The sequence below is a fragment of the Amblyraja radiata genome, chromosome 23 (genome assembly GCF_010909765.2).
Source record: "Amblyraja radiata isolate CabotCenter1 chromosome 23, sAmbRad1.1.pri, whole genome shotgun sequence".
NCBI lineage: Eukaryota > Metazoa > Chordata > Chondrichthyes > Rajiformes > Rajidae > Amblyraja > Amblyraja radiata.
The window spans coordinates 8,141,517-8,161,676 of record NC_045978.1 but is presented as its reverse complement, the minus strand read 5'-3'; the positions used below and the strand labels follow the sequence as shown (position 1 = coordinate 8,161,676).

Sequence of the window (20,160 nt, the reverse complement as noted above, 5' to 3'; positions counted from 1 at the left end):
CGGACCCATCTCCATAACTGTTATTGGTAATTTTCTTTGTTTGTTTTTTTTGTTTTTTCTTTCTCTCCTTTTTTTTTCTCTTTATCCCTTCCTTTCTATTAGTTTATAGATCTTTCTTTTCAGTTCTATCTTTTATAAAAATCTATCAAAAGAACAGAAGTTTTGTATGAATGTAATTGATAAACAAACCGTGTTGCTATTATTTACGCTTCTAATAAAAATAATTTAATTTTTTTATTTAAAAACTCCGTACAGACAGCACCCCTTGAGTCAGGATTGAACCGGGTCTCTGGCGTTGTGAGTCAGCGCGCGACCGTGTAAATGTCACATTTTGCATCCTCACCAGCTTTTCATTGAATTCTTTCAATGCAGTGAAGGCATTATCAAAAAGGCATGAAAACCTCAATACAAGAAAAAGAACATTAGAAGTAGATACAGAGGTCCCACTCGGCCATTCACTAGATCACAGTTGTTCTGCACTTTGTGTCTGTCCCTGACCTCGTGTTACTGGTTGTAGAAGCCACGTGGACCTGATGTCATTGAACAGTGACATTGCTAAGGTACACAAAATTGCTGGAGGAACTCAGCGGGTGCAGCAGACATTGCTAAACCTGGTTCACTGATACTGCAACATCACTGTCCTTTCTCACCATCGCTTGCTCTGCAAAACACTCGCATCGGTGCAACTGGTGGCCTTAGAAAAACGAGATTGCAGGCAGGCAGTCACAAGAAATCCCTGCAAAAATCATTGCTGATGCTAGACCCGTAACAAAAAAATAACTGGATGACAATGTTCAATTTTCTTCAATAATCCGATATAAAAGCCACCAGAGATCCTGTTCTCATTGGCAATTTGTAGCATCTTCACGGCACCACCATGGCACTGAATATATACAGTACATTAGTGATTTATTTGCAAATCACAACACTGAACCTATGAACATGTTCAGACTCTAAACTCCCATTGCAGATTAAATGTTTTAGTTGGTGTTACAGGATAACAAAGCAGGCAACTGTCCCCCCTGCTTGATCTTATAGAGGTGTAAAAAATCATGAGAGGAATAGATCGGGTAGATGCACAGAATCTCTTGCCCAGAGTAGGGGAATCGAGGTCCAGAGGACATAGGTTTAAGGTGAAGGGGACCAGATTTAATAGGAATCTGAAGGGTGACTTTTTCACACAAAGGGCGGTGGGTGTATGGAACAAGCTGCCAGAGGAGGTAGTTGAGGCCGGGATTATCCCAACGTTTAAGAAACAGTTAGACAGATACATGGATGGGACTGGTTTGGAGGGATATGGAGCAAATGCAGACAGGTGGGACTAGTGTAGCTGGGACATGTTGGCCAGTGTAGGCAAGTTGGGTCAAACGGTCTGTTTCCACACTGTATCACTCTATGTCTTGATTACTCCTGTCCAACAGAATCACAGTAATCCACAACAACACAGACAAGGGGTGCATGGTGGCACAGCGGTAGAGTTGATGCCCTACAGCGCCGGGGGCCCAGGTTCAATCCTGAGCACGGGTGCTGTCTGTACGGACTTTGTACGTTCTCCCCGTGACCGTATGGGTTTTCCCCGGGTGCTCCGGATTCCTCACACATTTCGAAGACGTGCAGGTTTTGTAGGTTAATTTGGCTTTGGTAACATTGTAAATGGTCCTTAGTGTGTAGGGTAGTGCTAGTATATGGGGGGACCACTGGTGGGCTGAAGGGCCTGTATCCACGCTGTATCTCTAAAGTAAACTAAACTAACCATGGCTACAAGTCATGTCGGATAAAAGCATTCCTTGATGTTATTCAGTGCAATGAGACCACAGATAATGGGAACTGAGAACTTAAATATGTTGTTATGTTGGAATGAATTTTAAAATGTGCAGACAAAGGCGTGCTGGAGTAACTCAGCAGGTCAGGCAACATCTTTGTAGAACCATCGATACTTGACGCTTCAGGTCATGACCTTCTTTGGCAGTCACCAGAGATGCTGTCTGAGTTGCAGAGTTACTCCAGCACGTTGTGTCTTTTTAAAAAAAAGTAAACCTGCATCTGCAGTTCCTTTGCAAAGCAAAAAACTGCAGGTGCTGGATTATATCAAAGATAGACACAAAGTACTGGAATAACTCAGCAGGCCAGGGAGTATCTCCGGAGTAAAAGGATAGATGATGCACTCTATTCAGACGAAGAAGAAGGGTCTCGACTCGAAATGTCACCGATCTTTTTTCTCCAGAGATGCTGCCTGACCCGCTGAGTTACTCCAGCACTTTGAGCCTCTTTGGTCTCTTTAAAATGGGTAGGTTGAGTGTGTGTGAGGTCCAAACTTAAACCAGAGATCACAATCGCCTCTTAACAGGAATCTGCCTGCTGCTTCTGTGGGTTGGGCAATGATCATGAAGCCAGTCCCCTCTTGTGGAGCGGGCTTGAAAGATTAAATATTTTTCCGCGGCTGAGTCTTTCATTTAACTGGCTTTGAAGTTGAAAGTTGAATTGGCCCGGATTTCTCTGGAAGCGAGGAAAGCAGGAAGGGGGGACAGCTTAGAGACGGAGATAAATGTTTCCATCTGCTGAGGCCCTGTGTTCCCCGAGAAACATCTCCTCCCACAGCCAGGCGAGGATGATCTCCCATTGGACACAAAGCCCACACTCTGACTGGGAGCCAAGCATGTAATTAGGGTGACTGTGTTTGGGTTTGGACGTTGAGCAACAAAGACTCCGCATGCTGTGTGAGGTCAAACTCTATGTGTACTGCCTGGGTGAGGCCTGCTGTGTGCTTTAACAGGGTTTGATGCAAAACAACCTAGGTACATGTATCATAAGTTATCATTGAATTGAATCATTGATGTTTCCACTAATGGGAGAGTCTAAGGCTCAGGCTTAGAATAAAAGTACGTGCCAGAAAGTAAGACCTGAAACGTCACCCATTCCTTTTCTCCTGAGATGCTGCCTGGCCCGCTGAGTTACCCCAGCTGTTTGTGTCTATCTTCGGTTTAAACCAGTATCTGCAGTTCTCTCCTGACAAGGAAACGTTCTTGACTCTAGACTCTAGACTTTGGAAAGTGTTCCGTTGACTGCAGTGTGTTCTGAAGCCACCCAGTCCAGGTCTCCCTCAATTCCAGCAGACTGTCCCTAGAAATAGCAGGAAAAGCCAGAGTTTCCGTCAATGTGTTCCGGGGTTTCACTGCCCGTGATCCATGCTGGTGGCTGTGTAGAGTCTTGTCTCACTTAGGCGATTTTGTAGGCGACTAGGCTGCCGCCGGGGTGTTGCCAGTTTGGTCGTGAGTTGTCTCCTCAGTTGGCTCTTTCTGGTCGCCACTGTATTTTTAACATGTTTTTCGGCGACAGTGGCGACCGTGGGTTTGACGCCAATGAGTGCCGCTTGACATAGGTGCTGTCGTAGGTTGTCACCTGGTTAACATAGGTTGTCGCCAAGGTGACGTAGGTTGTCGCCGGTGCCGACTTCGGTGAATTCCATTGTCGTATTCGCCGGCAGTCGCCTAAAAAATCGCCCAAGTGAGACAGGCCCTTTAAGCTCCATCTTCTGTTGGTCGGGACGGGGAACTGTGCTTCATGTGAGTAATGACTTTGGATCTGCATTAGCCGAGCTAAAGTGGTTTCTGATTGGAGACGTCTGCTCCAATTTTACATGGTTTCGACTGTGAGGAGTTGATTGTGGATTGTTTAAAAAACAGCGGTGGACAATTCAGTTTCAAGCCTATTTTCTCTGTCTTCATTTCAAACTCTTCCACGTCCTTAACAAACTTTTTGAAGTACAAGGGAAAAATGGCCCAGCCTGTTCATATTTTCCAGCTCAGTATATTCTTTCTTTTTTTTTAAATGTTACCTTTGTGAATTTTCCAGCCTCCTTCTCTGGAGCCGCGACATCCCATTAATATTTACAGAACTAAAGTCAGTTTGCAGAGCTGAAAATTCCCGACTCTTCCAGCCTCCTCCATTTGCCAAACTTGGAGATTCCATTGTGTCACTGATGGAGTGGAGTCCCTGTCCATTCTAAACCAGGATGGATGAGACTAATCCTTGGGAGTTCATGCTTTCTTGATTTGATTTGATTTGATTCAATTTATTGTCATTGCACTTTTCAGTGCAACGAAATGGTTTAGCCTGCAGTCAAAACATAGAATAAATAACAAACACTCAACACAGTTTAAAGTCCCAAAGTCATTGTCTCTTCCCTCCTTGCTCTCCCTCTGCGCTGAGGCAATCCAAGCCTCCAATGTTGTGACCCCGCCGGGTGATGGTAGGTAAGTCCCGCAGGCTGAATCCGTGCTCCGCAAACGGGCCGGTTCAAACTCCGCGGCCCGGGGCGGTTCGAAGCTGCCGAAGCTGCCGCCCTCCAGTCCAGCGGACGCAGCTGTAGTTGCGGGAGCTCCGTAAAACAGAACTCGAGCTCCCGATGATGTCGCAGATCACGGCAATTTAGTTTAGTTTAGTTCAGAGATACATCGCGGAAACAGGCCCTTCGGCCCACCGATTCCATGCGGACCAGCGTTCCCCGCACACTAACACCATCCCACACACGCTCGGGACAATTTACAATTTACAATTTTACCAAACTAATTAGCCTAAGCATGTATTTTGAGTGTGGGAGGAAACCGGAGCACCCGGAGAAAATCCACACAGGTCACAGGGAGAACGTACAAACTCCGTATAGACAAGCACCCGTAGTCAGGAATAAACCCGGGTGTCTGATGCTGTAAGGCAGCAGCTCTACTGCTGCGCCACCGTGCCACCCTAATTTTGGCGAATCCTTGCACCATTCAGGCAGCACATAGGTGCCGCTGGTAGAGCTGCTCCCTCACAGCACGAGAGGCCCAGGTTTGATCCCAACCTTGAGTGCTGCCTTTGTGGAGTCTGCAACTTCTCCCTGTGTGACCACGAGGGTTTCCTCTGGGTGCTTCGGTTTCCTCCCACATCCCAAAGACGTGCGGGTCCGTCGGTTGATTGGCCCTCAGTGAATTACCCCTCAGAAAAGTGTGTGAGGAGTGGATGCGAAAGTGGGAAAACATTTCTAATGGTGACACGGCCATTTCCTCACCTAGAATGTAACTCTCTGCTGCTCTAACTAACGGGCAGACGTGTCGGTGCAGATACCAGATGAGACGGACCCATGAAGCTGCTCTCTCCAGACTACTAACAATTATGATCCACTTTGGTCGCCATGATTACTGACGCACTTTGTCTGAGTCATGTGAGGAGAGATTGTGACAACTAAAAGCTGGATTTCCCTTACTGATCGTGAATAAATTGCAGGTTGTTATGATTATAAATTGGTACCCTCGCCATTATTATTAAATGGTTTGAAAATTGCTTATATACTTGTCAATGCGACAAGTAGCACATCACCTCCTTCCCACTCCTCTCTCTCTCTCAGCTGCATCCCCACACTCTTTTCTCTCTTGGCCAATTCATACTGGCACATTTCTCCTGCTCCTAGGTTTTTTCCGGGTCCTCCGGTTTCCTCCCACACTCCAAAGACGTGCGGGTTTGTAGGTTAATTGGCTGGATAAAATTGTAAATTTTAGTGTGTGTAGGATAGTGTCAGTGTGCGAGGATCGCTGGTGGATGCTGGTTCGGTGGGCCGAAGGGCCTGTTTCCATGCCATATCTCTGAACTAAACTAATCTAAAATTCAAGTACAGATATAATTATAGAGTCATAGAGCCATACAACACTAGAATAGTCCCTTGAGCCACCATGCTCATGTCCGACCAACATGCCCCTTCTACGCTAGTCCCACCGGCTCGTTTACCCCATATCCCTTTCAACTGTTCCTATCCACGTACCACTCTTGACGTATTTAAAATGTTGTTGTAGTACCTGCCTTAACTACCTCCTCTGGCAGCTCGTTCCATAAACACACTACCCTCTGTGTGGAAAAAGTCCCCCCTCTGGTCCCTAGCAAGTCTTTCCCCTCTAACATCATAAGTTGAAACTTACCGAATAGCAAAAGGTCTGGATGTGAAGAGGATGTTTCCACTAGTGGGAGAGGTCAGCCTTAAGGACGTTTAGGAAGATGAGGAGGAATTCTTTCAGTCAGAGGGTGGTGAATCTGTGGAATTCATTGCCACAGAAGGCTGCAGAGGCCAAGTCGGGATATTTTCAAGGCAGAGATAGATAGATTCGTGATTAGGACAGGTGTCAGGGGTTATGGGGAGAAGGCAGGAGAATGGGATTGGGAGGGAAAGTGAGACCAGCCATGATTGATGGGCTGAATGGCCCGATTCTGTTCCTGCCACATGACCTGATGACCTTATCACGTAACTACAATTTCAAACTCTTTTTAAAAGTACATCAATTGAAGGTTGACAAAAATGCTGGAGAAACTCAGTGGGTGAGGCAGCATCTATGGAGCAAAGGAAATAGGCAACGTTTCGGGTCGAAACCCTTCTTCAGACTGATGTGAGGGTGGGGGGGGGGAGGGGGGGGGGAAGAAAGGAAGAGGTGAATCCAGTGGGCTGAGTGAGAGCTGAGAAGGGGAGGAGAAAGTAAGGACTACCTGAAATTAGAGGACAATGTTCATACCGCTGGGGTGCAAACTGCCCAAGCAAAATATGAGGTGCTGCACCTCCAATTTACGGTGGTCCTCACTCTGACAATGGAGGAGGCCCAGGACAGAAAGGTCGGATTCAGAATGGGAGGCGGAGTTGAAGTGCTGAGCCACCGGGAGATCAGGTTGGTTATTGCGAACCAAGGTGTTCGGTGAAGCGATCGCCAAGCCTGCGCTTGGTCTCACCGATGTAGAGCAGCTGACCCACCTAGAGTAGCGGATGCAATAGATGAGGTTGGAGGAGGTGCAGGTGAACCTCTGCCGCACCTGGAAAGACTGCTTGGGTCCTTGGATGGAGTCAAGGGGGGGGGAGGTAAAGCGACAAGAGTAACATTTCCTGCGGTTGCAAGGGAAAGTGCCCGGAGAGGGGGTGGTTCGGGTGGGAAGTGGCAAATTGACCAGGGAGTTACGGAGGGAGCGGTCTCTGTGAAAAGCAGACGGTGGAGGAGATGGGAAGATGTGGCAAGTGGTGAGGTCACGTTGGAGGTGGCGAAAATGTCGGGATTATTTGTTGTACGTGACGGCTGGTAGGGTGGAAGGTGAGGACAAGGGGGACTCTGCCCTTGTTACGTGTGGGAGGGGGGGGGGGGGGGGATGGGGAGTGAGAGCAGAGTACTTTTAAAAATCACTGCGAGCCATGATAGTAAAATTCTGCATCACTTCCACTGAAGAAGGTTTAGTTTAATTCTTGATCCGTTCAGTTGCTGGGCAGTGTTGCAGACACTGTGACGAATGTACAGGAACAATGAGCGAGTGCTTTCCTGTTGAATAGAAACACATAACAATAACTTCCACATTTAAGAAGAATGCACTGTATTATAAAACACATTAATGTTTGGGATACGATCCAAAAGGCTAAGTACTTTGAAGAATAGAAAATAATGGTACAATAGTTATGTGCTATAAAAATACCACCGTGATCAAAGGACTTGCACTGCATTTACATACCACAAATCTTCAGCTAATCTTCAGTATTGCTGCCTGCAAACTCTCATCTGTTTCGTAGATTTCGTAAATTCTTTTGTCCATTTGTCAATAACAGCAACAATTTATGCCTATTATGCCTCCTGACATGTAGGGCTGCAACGAAGGTCTTCCACTGGGCTAGCTTCTGGACACTACCCCAGATCAGGTCTATTGTTTTCAGATAGCCCTGGAAGTTCATCAAGCCCAGTAGTGTTGATTCCTTCAGTTGCTGTTTCCGTCACATATTTGTTTTACGAGACAGGGTTGTTGGCCCTGTGCTCAACCCCCAACCTGAAGGACCAGTGGATCGCTCTTCGTCTCGACTCTACCCTTCGACCTATCCAGCATGGGAGACCCTAACAGGAGACGAAGCATAGCTCTAGGGGTCACTGAGACACACAAGCTCCCCGACCACGACAAGTTTGCAATCCAATGCGGAGCCATTTGTCAATGAATTGTTGAAAAAGATGGAAGCATAAATTGGTACAGCGTGGAAACAGGCCCCTCGTTCCAACTTGCCCACACCGCCCAACATGTCCCATCGACACTAGTCCCACCTGCCTGCGTTTGACACATACCTCTGGAAACCTGTCCTAACCATGTACCTGTCTAAATGTTTGTTAAATGTTGCAATAATCCCTGCCTCAACTACCTTCTCTGGCAGCTCGTTCCATGCACCCACCACCCTTTGTGTGAAAAAGCTACCCCTCGGATTCCTATTCAATCTTTCTGCACCCCACCTTGAACCTATGACCTCTGGTGCTTGATTCCCCTACTCTGGGCAAGAGACTCTGTGCATCCACCCGATCTATTCCCCTCACGATTTTGTCCACCTCTATGGCATCACCCCTCATCCTCATGCGCATATATTTATTCTTTCAGTTCCATTCTTATCTCTTTGCTTCCTGTCATGGTTCCATCAACAGTATCTGGCTTACTCACCATCTCCTTATTTCCTCTGTCTTTTGCAAAGAGTGATCCTGGCCCATCCAGACTGATTCCTGGGATGGCAGGACTTTCATATGAAGAAAGACTGGATAGACTCGGCTTGTACACGCTGGAATTCAGAAGATTGAGGGGGGATCTTATAGAAACTTACAAAATTCTTAAGGGGTTGGACAGGCTAGATGCAGGAAGATTATTCCCGATGTTGGGGAAGTCCAGAACTAGGGGTCACAGTTTAAGGATAAGAGGGAAGTCTTTTAGGACTGAGATGAGAAAATCATTTTTTACACAGAGAGTGGTGAATCTGTGGAACTCTCTGCCACAGAAGGTAGTTGAGGCCAATTGGCTATATTTAAGAGGGAGTTAGATGTGGCCCTTGTGGCTAAAGGGATCAGGGGGTATGGAGAGAAGGCAGGTACAGGATACTGAGTTGGATGATCAGCCATGATCATATCGAATGGCGGTGCAGGCTCGAAGGGCCGAATGGCCTACTCCTGCACCTATTTTCTATGTTTCTATCTCTTCTCATTCCCTTTTTCCCTGCAAACCGCTTGTGTAACGGGCCGGCACAGAGTTGCTGCCTCACAGCGCCAGAGACTTGGGGGTCAATCCTGACTATGGTTGCTGTCTGTGCGGAGTTTGCACGTTCTCCCCGTGACCGCGTGGGTTTTCTTCGGGTGCCCCGGTTTCCTCACCACACTTCAAAGACGTACAGGTTTGCAGGTTGTGTGTAGGGAAGAACTGCGAGTGCTGGTTTACACCGAAGATAGACACGAAATGCTGGAGTAACTCAGCGGGTCAGGCTGCATCTCTGGCGCAAACGTCACCTACTCATTCTCTCCGTAGATGCTGCCTGTCCTCTTGAGTTATGCCAGCATGGTGTCACATTGTGTTCGAATAGTGAAAGGCCTGGATAGAGTGAATGTGGAGAGGATGTTTTCACTAGTGGGAGAGTCTAGGTGCAAAGGGCACAGCCTCAGAATAAAAGGACGTACTTTTTATACCTTTTACCCGATGGGAGTGTGGAGACGAGGGAGTGGCCAGGGTGCGACTCGTCCTTGATTATGCCGCTGGCCTTGCCGAGGCAACATGAGGAATTAACACGACGTGCGGTCTTGATTCTCCAACACAGAATAGGGCAGTTCCCTAGGGGATGGCACCTTTTACCAAGCACGGAATTAATACAGGTTCACCAACGATTTTTCCGCACCTTTGACTCCAGAGCCTTTCTGAATTATCCGTTTTGCCGGTCCAACAGAAGTCCTTGGCAACGTTACCGGAACGTTCCGCTGAGGAGCCGAGATACCGGCTCGCAAAGTCGGGCTCGGAAGTCGGCTATGGGAACGGATCTGCCGGGTCTGGCCGGGCCGGAGTTCCAGAGGCCCGGCCGCAGGTGGCAAATTCGACCCCCTGATCGGCCGCGGAAGTCCCGATGAGGCCGAGATCGGCCGTCTCGCCTGGCCTAGGTGCCACGTTTTCGGCGGGACTTCCGGAGGGGGGATTTCAAGTGCCCTCTCGTGGCTTTGTACGGATTAAAGGAGGTGCCGGACGTGTACCTTTGGGAGAAGAAGCCAGAATTTTTTTTTTAAATGGTAGAAACAGATGAGAATTTAAAAAGAAAAGTACATGCCTGAGCGGAAACGATCTTCAGCAGCTGGGAAATTAAAATCCATGGCAACATTTTGGAGAGTGAAGCACGTCACAAAACCATTGCCATGTGACAACCTGCCTTTGATGGTTGCAGTATCAAAGTTTTTCCTTGCTGCCATTAAAATAAGCTTGACTTGAAAGCTAACGCTAAATGGCCCCTTGGTGCCACTTTACGAGCACAATGTGTCTTAAAATGAATCCATTAGCTCTTTTGTGAGAGCACTTAAAATATCTAATTGTGGCGAATTTTGTTAACATGTCGAAGTGTGAAAATGGGTCTCTGAATACATTTTGAAAGCAATGAATGTACCAAACTGAGATGCGCCTTTTATTTCAGCGTATAAAGGAATCTGATTTACTGTCTCAAAAAGTTTTCTATTTATTAGTTTGGTTTCAGTTTAATTCATTGTCACGTGTACCGAGGTTCAGTGAAAAGGTTTTGTTGCGTGATAGCCAGTCAGCGTAGAAACAATTCATGATTGCAGTCGAGCTATGTACAGTGTGTAGATATGTACATGATCAGGGAATAATGTTTAGTGCAAGGTAAAACCTGTAAAGTCCGATCAAAGATAGTCCGAGGGTCACCAGTGAGGTAGATAGTAGTTCAGGTTATGGTAGGATGATTCATTTGCCTGTATTCCTCCCAGTGCTCTGGTTTTCTCCCACACCCCAAAGACGTGCCGGTTTGTAGGTTAATTGGCCTCTGTAAAATTGCCCCCTGTGTGCAGGGAGTGGGATAAAGTAGAATGAATGTCAATAGATGCTTGATGGTCAGCATGGGCTCGGTGGGCCGAAGGGCCTGTTTCCATGCTGTATCTTTCAAACAGTCAAAAGTGTATAAGACATTGGTGTGGTCACATATAGAGTATTGTGTTCAGTTTTGGGCACCATTATAGCAAAGATGTTTTCAAGCTGGAAAAGGGTACAGAGAAGGTTTTCGGGGATGTTGCCCGGTCTTAAGGGCCTGAGATAGAGGGAGTGGTTGAACAGGCTAGGAATTTATGCCTTGGAGCACAGGAGCATGAGGGATGATATAGAGATGTACAAAATCATGAGAGGAACAGATCGGGTAGCGCACAGTGTCTCTTACCCAGAGTAGGGGAATGGAGGACCAGAGGACATAGATTTAGGGTGAGGGGAGAAAGATTTAATAGGAAACTGAGAGGTAACTTTTTCATACAATGATTGGTGGGTGTATGGAACGAGCTGCCGGAGGAGGTAGTTGAGGCAGGTACTATCGCAACCGTTTAAGAAACATTTGGACAGGTACATGGATAGGACAAGTTTAGAGGGATATGGGCCAAACGCAGGCTGGACTAGTGTAACTGGGATATGTTGGCCAGTGTGGGCATGTTGGGCCGAATGACCTGCTTCCTTGCTGTAATACTCTATGACTCTATGGAGCAGTCAGCAAGTTTTCAGACTGGAACATTTGAAATGATTGGGTTCCAAGCAGATTCCACCCTGAAACCAGTATGGTGAGTCATGTCTTTTTATCTTGCAGTGAAAATTAATCTTCTTTGTTGGATTATTTGCGTTCTTGAATTTGAAACAATTTAATATGTGACATTAGTGGAAAGACTCACTCTTGGATAGAATTAGCTTGGGCTTTGACTGCAGGAGATTGCATTACACTGCAAATCAGAAATCAGACACTGACAGGACTCCTGGGATTAATTTTAATGGGTTCTTTAAAAATGATTTGGATTTTATTGAAAACCACATAAAATCATTAGAGCTTAGAAACAGCTGTGTGGAGAATGTTTGTTTCAACGGGAAATGAAGTGCAATAAATTGCAGCAATCTGCAAGTGTAAATGGCATTGAGAATGTGCTTTGGACATCTTTTAGCAGAAGCACAACAGTGCAGATCCCTCATGACTGATTTTTAAAACGCGGAACTGGGCGGCAGGGTGGCGCAGTGGTATAGTTGCTTTCTTACGCCTGAAACCCGTGTTCGATCCTGACTACCCGTGCTGTCTGTACAGAGTTTGTACATTCCCCCTGTGTCCATGTGGGTTTTCTCCGGGTGCTCCGGTTTCCACCCACATTTCAAAGACGTGCAAGTTTGTAGGTTAATTGGCTTCTATAAATTGTCACTAGTGTGTTGGATGAAACTGGTGTAATAATAATAATAATATAATAATTTGTTTATAGGGACAGTGCATATTAATGAACATTTGCATGTAAATATGCGAGATTGTAGCCAATCAGTAGCTAATTTCCGTCTCTAGTGTACAGGGATTGTTGGTCATCGCGGACTCGGTGGGCCGAAGGGCCTGTTTCCACGTAGTCTGGATGGAACCCGGATCTCTGGTGCTGGAAGGCAGTAACTCCACCACTGCACCACTGTGCCGCTCTAAGTGAGTGAGTTAAGGACCTGTCCCACTTGGCGAATTTTTCGGCAACTGTCGGCATCATTCACTGACGTATTAGGTCAATGAAAAAACCGCAGCGTGACACGGCGGTGATGAAGTATTGACGCGGTGTCTCCTCAAGTGTCGCAACATTTTTTTTTGTTGCCGCTGGATTTTGAAATGTTCAAAATCGTTTGGCGACCCTGATACATCAGTCAATGACGCCAGCAGTGGCCGAAAAAGTCGCCAAGTGGGACATGCCCTTTAATATGCTAGGAATCTTGATAATTTGGTCAGAAGACCATAGATAAACAGTTAGACAGAGAAAGACATCGCTGGCCTTGACATTTTGTTTAAAGTTACTGTCAGTGATTGATGTAAGGGGACCGATTTGTTAATAGGGGCACAGTTACTGTGGACACTATTGTAATGTAAGGTCATTGCTGTATTGTCTACTGAGGAAATATATTGGGGAACTCATTACATGAGCACCTGATAGTGAACAGGGGAAGATATCAGTGCAATGACACCTTCGCACTCATGTTATGCCTTCGACGTACTATATCGCTAAAAGACCCGATTATCAAGCATCATTATTTTTACGGGGATGTTGCCAGGATTCGAGGGCCTGAGCTATAGGGAGCGGTTGTGCAGATTAGGACTTTACTCTTTGGAACACAAGAGGATGAGGGATGAGTTTACAGAGGTGTACAAGATCATGAGAGGAATAAATCGGGTAAAATGTCTTTTGCTCAGAGTTGGGGAATCGGGAACCAGTGGACCTAGGTTTAAGGTGAAGGGGAAATTATTTATAGACAATAGACAATAGGTGCAGGAGAAGGCATTCGGCACTTTGAGCCAGCACCGCCATTCAATGTGATCATGGCTGATCATCCACAATCAGTGCTCCGTTCCTGCCTTCTCCCCATATGCCCTGACTCCGCTATCTTTGATGAGAAACTGAGGAGCAACTTTTTTATACAAAGGGTTTAGAAGGTATATGGAATTAAACTACCCGAGGAGTTTGTTGATGCAGGTACTATCACAACGCTTAAGAAACATCTAGACAGGTACAGTACATGGATACGATAGGTTTAGAGGGACATGGGCCAAATGAGGCAGGTGGGACTAGTGTAGATGGGGGGCATATTGGTCGGTGCGGGTAAGTTGGGGCCGAAGGGCCTATTTCCACACTATGACTATGACTTCTTGATTCTACTCCAAAAATGAGCAGCATAAGGAAATTGTTGAACCAAATGCTTGGTCAAAGTGGTTATTTTAAGCCTTAAACTGGTAGGAGGGCGGGAAAGCAGCATAGTGTAGAGATTATTTAATTGCCTTTCATTGAAGAAAGAATTCATCTTTTATTTGCATAATACTGCATAAAACTGCAGTACAATTTAATTTAAATATCTCGTATATAAAATCGCAAAATATTTATGTAACAGATTTTTTTTTATGAAAGCATTTAAATATTCTCAACAGAATGATATTAGGGTAAATTTTATAGACTACTTTCAACTCATTATTGCCCATTTTATTCAGGCCACTGGGCAGTGTACACTGCTGTTTTCTACTGATGCTGAGGATGAAGGGACCCTCCATTTTAATATTCATCTTGACCATTTAATAGTCAACATCCTGCTGTCTTTTCATTTATCTATAGGGCTTTTTTTCCCTTCCTTCTCCCTGCCACCCCCTATCAGTCTGAAGAAGGGTTTCGGCCCGAAACGTTACCTATTTCCTTCGCTCCATAGATGTTGTTTCAGAAGTTCGTTGTTCACCCAGCTACGTTCATGAACCGTAATGGAGCCACAAGGTATTGCAGATGCTGGAATCTTAGCAAAATACAACGTGCTGGAGGAACTCAGCCAGTTGGTCAGCATCTGGGGAAGGAATGGGCAGATGGCATTTCAGGTAGGGATCCTTCTTCAGACTGATTGTCTGAATCAGTCTGTAGAAGGATCTCGACACGAACAATTGCCTGGCCATTCACTCCCCAGATGTTGCCTGACCCGATGAGTTGTGTTTTAATCCATTTCCTATAATCATATTTTAATAACATTATGTAATGGTATTTTTGATTAAATATCCACCACTCTCATCGTCTTTGATAATTTTATCCTCGGTAAAAATGTTCTGACTGTCCGCCCTATCTATGCTGCTCATAATTCTACATACATCGGGTCTACCTTCAGCCTCTGACACTCCAGTGAAAATGGTCCAAGTTTGTCCAACCTGTCCTCACAGCTAATACCTTCTGATCCGGGCAGCATTCTGTTCTACACGCTCTCTAAAGGCTCAATACTGTAATGTGGAAACCAGTACTGCATGCAATATTCCAAATGCAGCATAACCTAAATCCTATAAAGCTGCACCATGACTTCATGACTCTTTTCTCAAACCCCCCTACCAATGAGGACAAGCATATTATGTGCCATTATCAAATCTCTTTGCTTGTGTTGTCATTTTCAGAGAGCTATGGACTTGGAGCCCTAGATCCCTCTGTGTATAAAGGGCCTTGCCATTAACTTTAAACCTTTCTCTTGCATTTAGAGTCATAGAGTCACAGAAACTTCCAGCGCGGAAACCCCTCATCCTCCTGCACTCCAAGGAATACATTTCCTAACCTGCTCAACCTCTCCCTATAACTCAGGCCATCGAGTCCTGGCAACATCCTCGTTAAGTTTCTCTGCATCCTCTCCAGCTTGACAACATCTTCCCTATAGCATGGTGACCATAACTGAACACAACACTCTACATGTGGCCTCACCAACGTCTTGCATAACTGCAGATAGACACAAAATGCTGGAGTAACTCAGAGGCAGCATCTCTGGAGAGAAGGAATGGATGTCGTTTCGGGTTCAGACTGAAGAAGGGTCTCGACCCGAAACGTCACCCATTCATTCTCTTCAGAGATGGTGCCAGTCCCGCTGAGTTACTCCAGCATGTTGTGCAAATCTTCGGTTTAAATCAGCATCTGCAGCTCCTTCCCACACATCTTATTTATTGGTTTCTACCAGTTTGGGACAATAGGAAAGCGATGTTTTGGAAGGGCCACCTCTGTTGTACCTTCAGAATGTTGTAACCAATGTACACACAGTGAACTCCGGTGAAGAACAGGGGCTGGACAATCTGCTCCATGCCTCTACATCACTCCTGTATGATCTCTATATCCACATCTTGTGTAACTGCAGCATGCCCTCCCAACTTCTATACTCAATACATTTGATGTGTTTTGATTTCAGATTCGCTCAGATAAGGACAAGGAGATCCTGATCCGATACAGCATCACCGGGCCCGGTGCCGATCAGCCCCCCATGGAGATTTTTGGTATTGATCAGGTTGCTGGTAAGATGCACGTCAAGAGACCCCTGGATCGCGAGGATATTGCATCTTTTCATGTAAGAGACCACCCTTTTTGTTTGTCTTCAAACTGTCTTCCATACCCCTTGACTAAAAACTGCAAAATGTTGACATAGATGCTTTGAACTTCCAGAAAGCGTGTTTGTTTGTCTGAAGAAGGGTCTCGACCCGAAACGTCGCCTATTCCTCCTCTCCACAGATGCTGCCTCACCCGCTGAGTTTCTCCAGCATTTTTGTCTACCTTTTGTTTTAGAGTAGGTCGGCACGGTGGCGCAGAGGTAGAGTTGCTGCCTCGCACCGCTTACAGTGGCAGAGACACGGGATCGATCCTGGCTACGGGCACTTGTCTGTACCGAGTTTGTACGTTCTCACCAGGACCGGCGTTGGTTTTCTCCAAAAACTTCTGTTTCCACCCACACTCCAAAGACGTGCAGGTCTGCAGGTTAATTGGCTTGGTATGAGTATAAAAAAACTGTCCCTAGTGTAGGATAATGTTAGTCGCTGGTCGCTGTACTCGGTTGGCTGAAAGGGCCTGTTTCCGTGCTGTATCTCTAAACTAAACTAAACTAAACCTTTTAGACATAAGTGCAGAGGAGAGCCTAACCAACAGCCATGAAGTAATGGACCAGACTTGGTTCCTTCTCCATTTAGTGACTTTTTGGTTTAGTTTAGAGGTACATCGCGGACACGGGCCCTTCGGTCCATTGAATCTGTGCCGACCAGCGATCTCCACTCATTAACACTATCCTACACACACCAGGCATAATTTTACATACACAACAAGCCAATTAACCTACAACCCTGTACGTTTGGAATGTGAGAGGAAACGGAAGATCTCGGAGAAAACCCATGTAGGTCACGGGGAGAACGAACAAACTCCGTAATGACAGCACCCGTAGTCAGGATCAAACCCGGGTCTCTGGCACCGTGAGGCAGCAACTGCCCGTTCGATAGGCACAAAAAGCTGGAGTAACTCAGCAGGGCAGGCAGCATCTCTGGAGAGAAGGAATAATTGATGTTTTGGGTGGAGACCCTTCTTGAGACTACCCGCTGAGTTGGCCTGGACACAGAGAAATGCCAGCTCACGGGATACATATGCTCCATTAATGTTTTATGCTTCATTCCTAACTGTCACTGTATGTCATGTTGTCACTTGCGGGCGGAGCACCAAGGCAAATTCCTTGTATGTGAATACTTGGCCAATAAACATATTCATCCATTCATTCATTCATTCATTTGAGTTACACATTGACATTTAAAAGACACTTACTGAGGTAAAACACCTGAAACTATATCAGAAACTGGAGGGAATGGATGAAAATTAAATTGAAAACAAGTTCTATTGAGGGACAAAGGGGAAGGTTTGGACAGAGGTGTCTGTGCATTTACTAATAGCGAGTACCACTTATTGAAAGATTCTTGTCTAACTTCAGCAGCTGATATTAAAATGGGAGGTGTTGAATATAAAACCAAGGATGTAATTATTAATCTGGATGAATGTTTCTGGGTGTACAGTTAAAATACTGCGATGCTATGGAATGCAAGACTTGAAGTTTTAGTATTCCAGAATGGTCTGTTTGTAGATAACCTATTCGGCACAGCAACGGAGTGGTAGAGTTGCTGCCTTACAGCCCTTACAGCGCCAGAGACCCGGGTTCGATCCCGGCTAGGGGCTCTGTCTATACGAAGTTTGTACATTCTCCCCGTGACCTGGGTGGGTTTTCTCCGAGATCTTCGGTTTCCTCCCACACTCCAAAGACATACAGGTTTGTAGGTTAATTGGCTTGATATTAATGTAAAATTGTCCCCAGTGTGTGTCGGATAGTGTTGGTGTGGGGGGATCGACGGTCGGCACAGACTCGGTGGGCCGAAGAACCTGTTTCCGCGCTGTATCTCTAAACTAAACTGGAAGGAAATGTGAGGTTGTGTGGTTAGAACTAGCGTGTGCGGAGCTTTTAATGGCTTTTTATGTTCAGACACTCTGCTGGATCAGCTCTTGCCCTGACAGTTAATCAAACACTTTATGGACTAACTTCAAGGGCAAAGTTCTTATGTGTATGTGATCTACTTAAATTGAAAGTAATGCAGAAATCAATACACCCTATTGCTAGCAGAAGGACTCAACACCTCTTGTTTGCCACTGACATGAAATAACAATACTACTGCATTATTTAGAAAGTGATAATATCTGTTGGTTTAATGTTTTAATGTATTTATTCTGATTGGAAGAAGTTTGGTGATTTCAGTGCAGTTTTTTTGAGTGGCGGGGGACAACAAGGTAATGTAATCATAAGTAATTTAATGGAAGGGACAAATGATTCATGGCTGGAGATATGGAACAGTGAGGTGTGAAATGTTGGACTAAAAATAGTCACAGGGCAATGCAGCGTGGAAACAGGCCCTTCAGCCCAACTTGCCCACACCCGCCAACATGGCCCATCTACATTACTCCCACCTGCCTGCGTTTGGCACATATTCAATCAATCAATCACATTTATTTGTAAAGCACATTTAAAAACAACCCATGTTGACCAAAATGCTGCGCCGACGAGAGCAGGGAGCTAAAATCACACAAAGAAACAGACATACGCAGGAATGCACACAGCACACGGGTACAAATAATCAGCTCAAAGACACAAAACAAACATCAGCCACATCAGGGGGTTTCAAACGCTAGTGAATAAAAATACGTTTTGAGCCTGGACTTAAAAGAGTAGATGGAGGGGGCCGATCTGATAGGGAGGGGGATGCTGTTCCACAGTCTAGGGGCCGCAACAGCAAAGGCACGGTCACCCCTGAGCTTAAGTTTAGATCACGGGACCCAGGTCCCTGGCACTGTAAGTCATGTCAGTCGACCTGAGGGACCTGGAGGTAGAGTCCCTCAGGTAAGGAGGTCTGTGATATAGGGGGGAGCAAGCCCGTTTAGGGCTTTATAGACAAACAGGAGAACCTTAAATTGAACTCTGAATTGTACTGGAAGACAATGAAGAGAGGCCAGAATGGGGGTAATATGGTCCCTCTTCCTGGTACCTGTCAGGAGCCTGGCTGCGGCGTTCTGGACCAGTTGCAGGTGGGACAGGGACGAGTGACTGATCCCAGTATACAGGGAGTTGCAGTAGTCCAGGCGAGAGGCTATAAAAGCGTGGATGACTTTCTCCAGATCTTTGAATGAGAGGAACGGTTTTATTTTGGAAATGATACGAAGCTGGAAGAAACTGGCTTTTACTACTGAAATGATTTGCTCGTCAAACTTAAAGGCAGAATCAAATATCACACCAAGGTGTTTGACATGGGATTCCTCCAAACCTGTCCTATCCATGTACCTGTCTAACTGCTTCTTAAACGTTGCAATACGTCCGAGCCTCAACTATCCCCTCTGGGAGCTTGTTCCATACATCCACCGCCATTTGTGTGTCAAAGTTACCCCTCAGATTCCATTTTAATCTTTACCCCTTCATCTTAAACCTAGGCCCCTCTGGTCCTCGATTCACCTACTCTAGGCAAGAGACTCTGTGCATCTATCCGATCTATTCCTCTCATGATCTTATACACCTCTATAAGATCACCCCTCATCCTCCTGTGCTCCAAGGAATAGAGTCCCAACCTACTCAACCTCTCCCTATAGCTCAGACCCTTGAGTTCTGAGAACATCCTCGTAAAATCATTGTCAGACTTCTGAGATGCACAGAGTTACAGTTCGCAGAGAGTGCAAGTAGTAGCAATCAGAAAAAAATTACTCAACATAGGAGAATCAGAGGAAATGTTATGGATTTTAACATCTTTCCAAATAAATATTTTGCCAAGTAGGTTTAAAGTGTATGCCTGACTAAAGGAAGAGCCAAGAAGGACTAATATAAATAGACGTAAAAAGACCCTTCTTCAGACTTTGGGTCTCAGCCTGGAACGTCACCTATTCCTTTTCTCCTGAGATGCTGTCTGACCCGTTGAGTTGCTCCAGATTTTTGTGCCTATCTTCAGTTTAAACCAGCATCTGCAGTTCCTTCCTGCACTCAGGAGTCACAGAGACTCTGCTCATAACCTATTCGATCCCACCTGGGTACAACTGTGCCGTGGAAGTCAGCCAGCATTGGATTGTAATTTCAAAGGTATAAAAAGGAAAGAGTGATGCTAGTATTCGCAGGTCCGTCATAAGTTCATGTGATAGCAGAATTAGGCCATTCAGCCCATCAAGTCTACTCCGCCATTCGATCATGTCTGATCTATCTCTCCCTCCTAACCCTAATTTAATCATCCTAATCTGGGAAGGACACAAAGTGCTGGAGTAACTCAGCGGGTCAGGCAGAATGACTGGAGACAAA

At 45.8% G+C, this 20,160-nt stretch overlaps 1 protein-coding gene across 1 annotated transcript in view; it reads left to right on the top strand.

Moving 5' to 3' along the window:
* LOC116986209 (cadherin-4-like) overlaps positions 1-20,160 on the top strand; it is a 481,573-nt gene that overhangs the window by 376,436 nt on the left and 84,977 nt on the right. Inside the window, exon 5 of the mRNA XM_033041511.1 lies at positions 15,724-15,879. Within this exon, the coding sequence (XP_032897402.1) occupies positions 15,724-15,879 (156 nt within the window). The remainder of the gene's footprint in view (positions 1-15,723; positions 15,880-20,160) is intronic.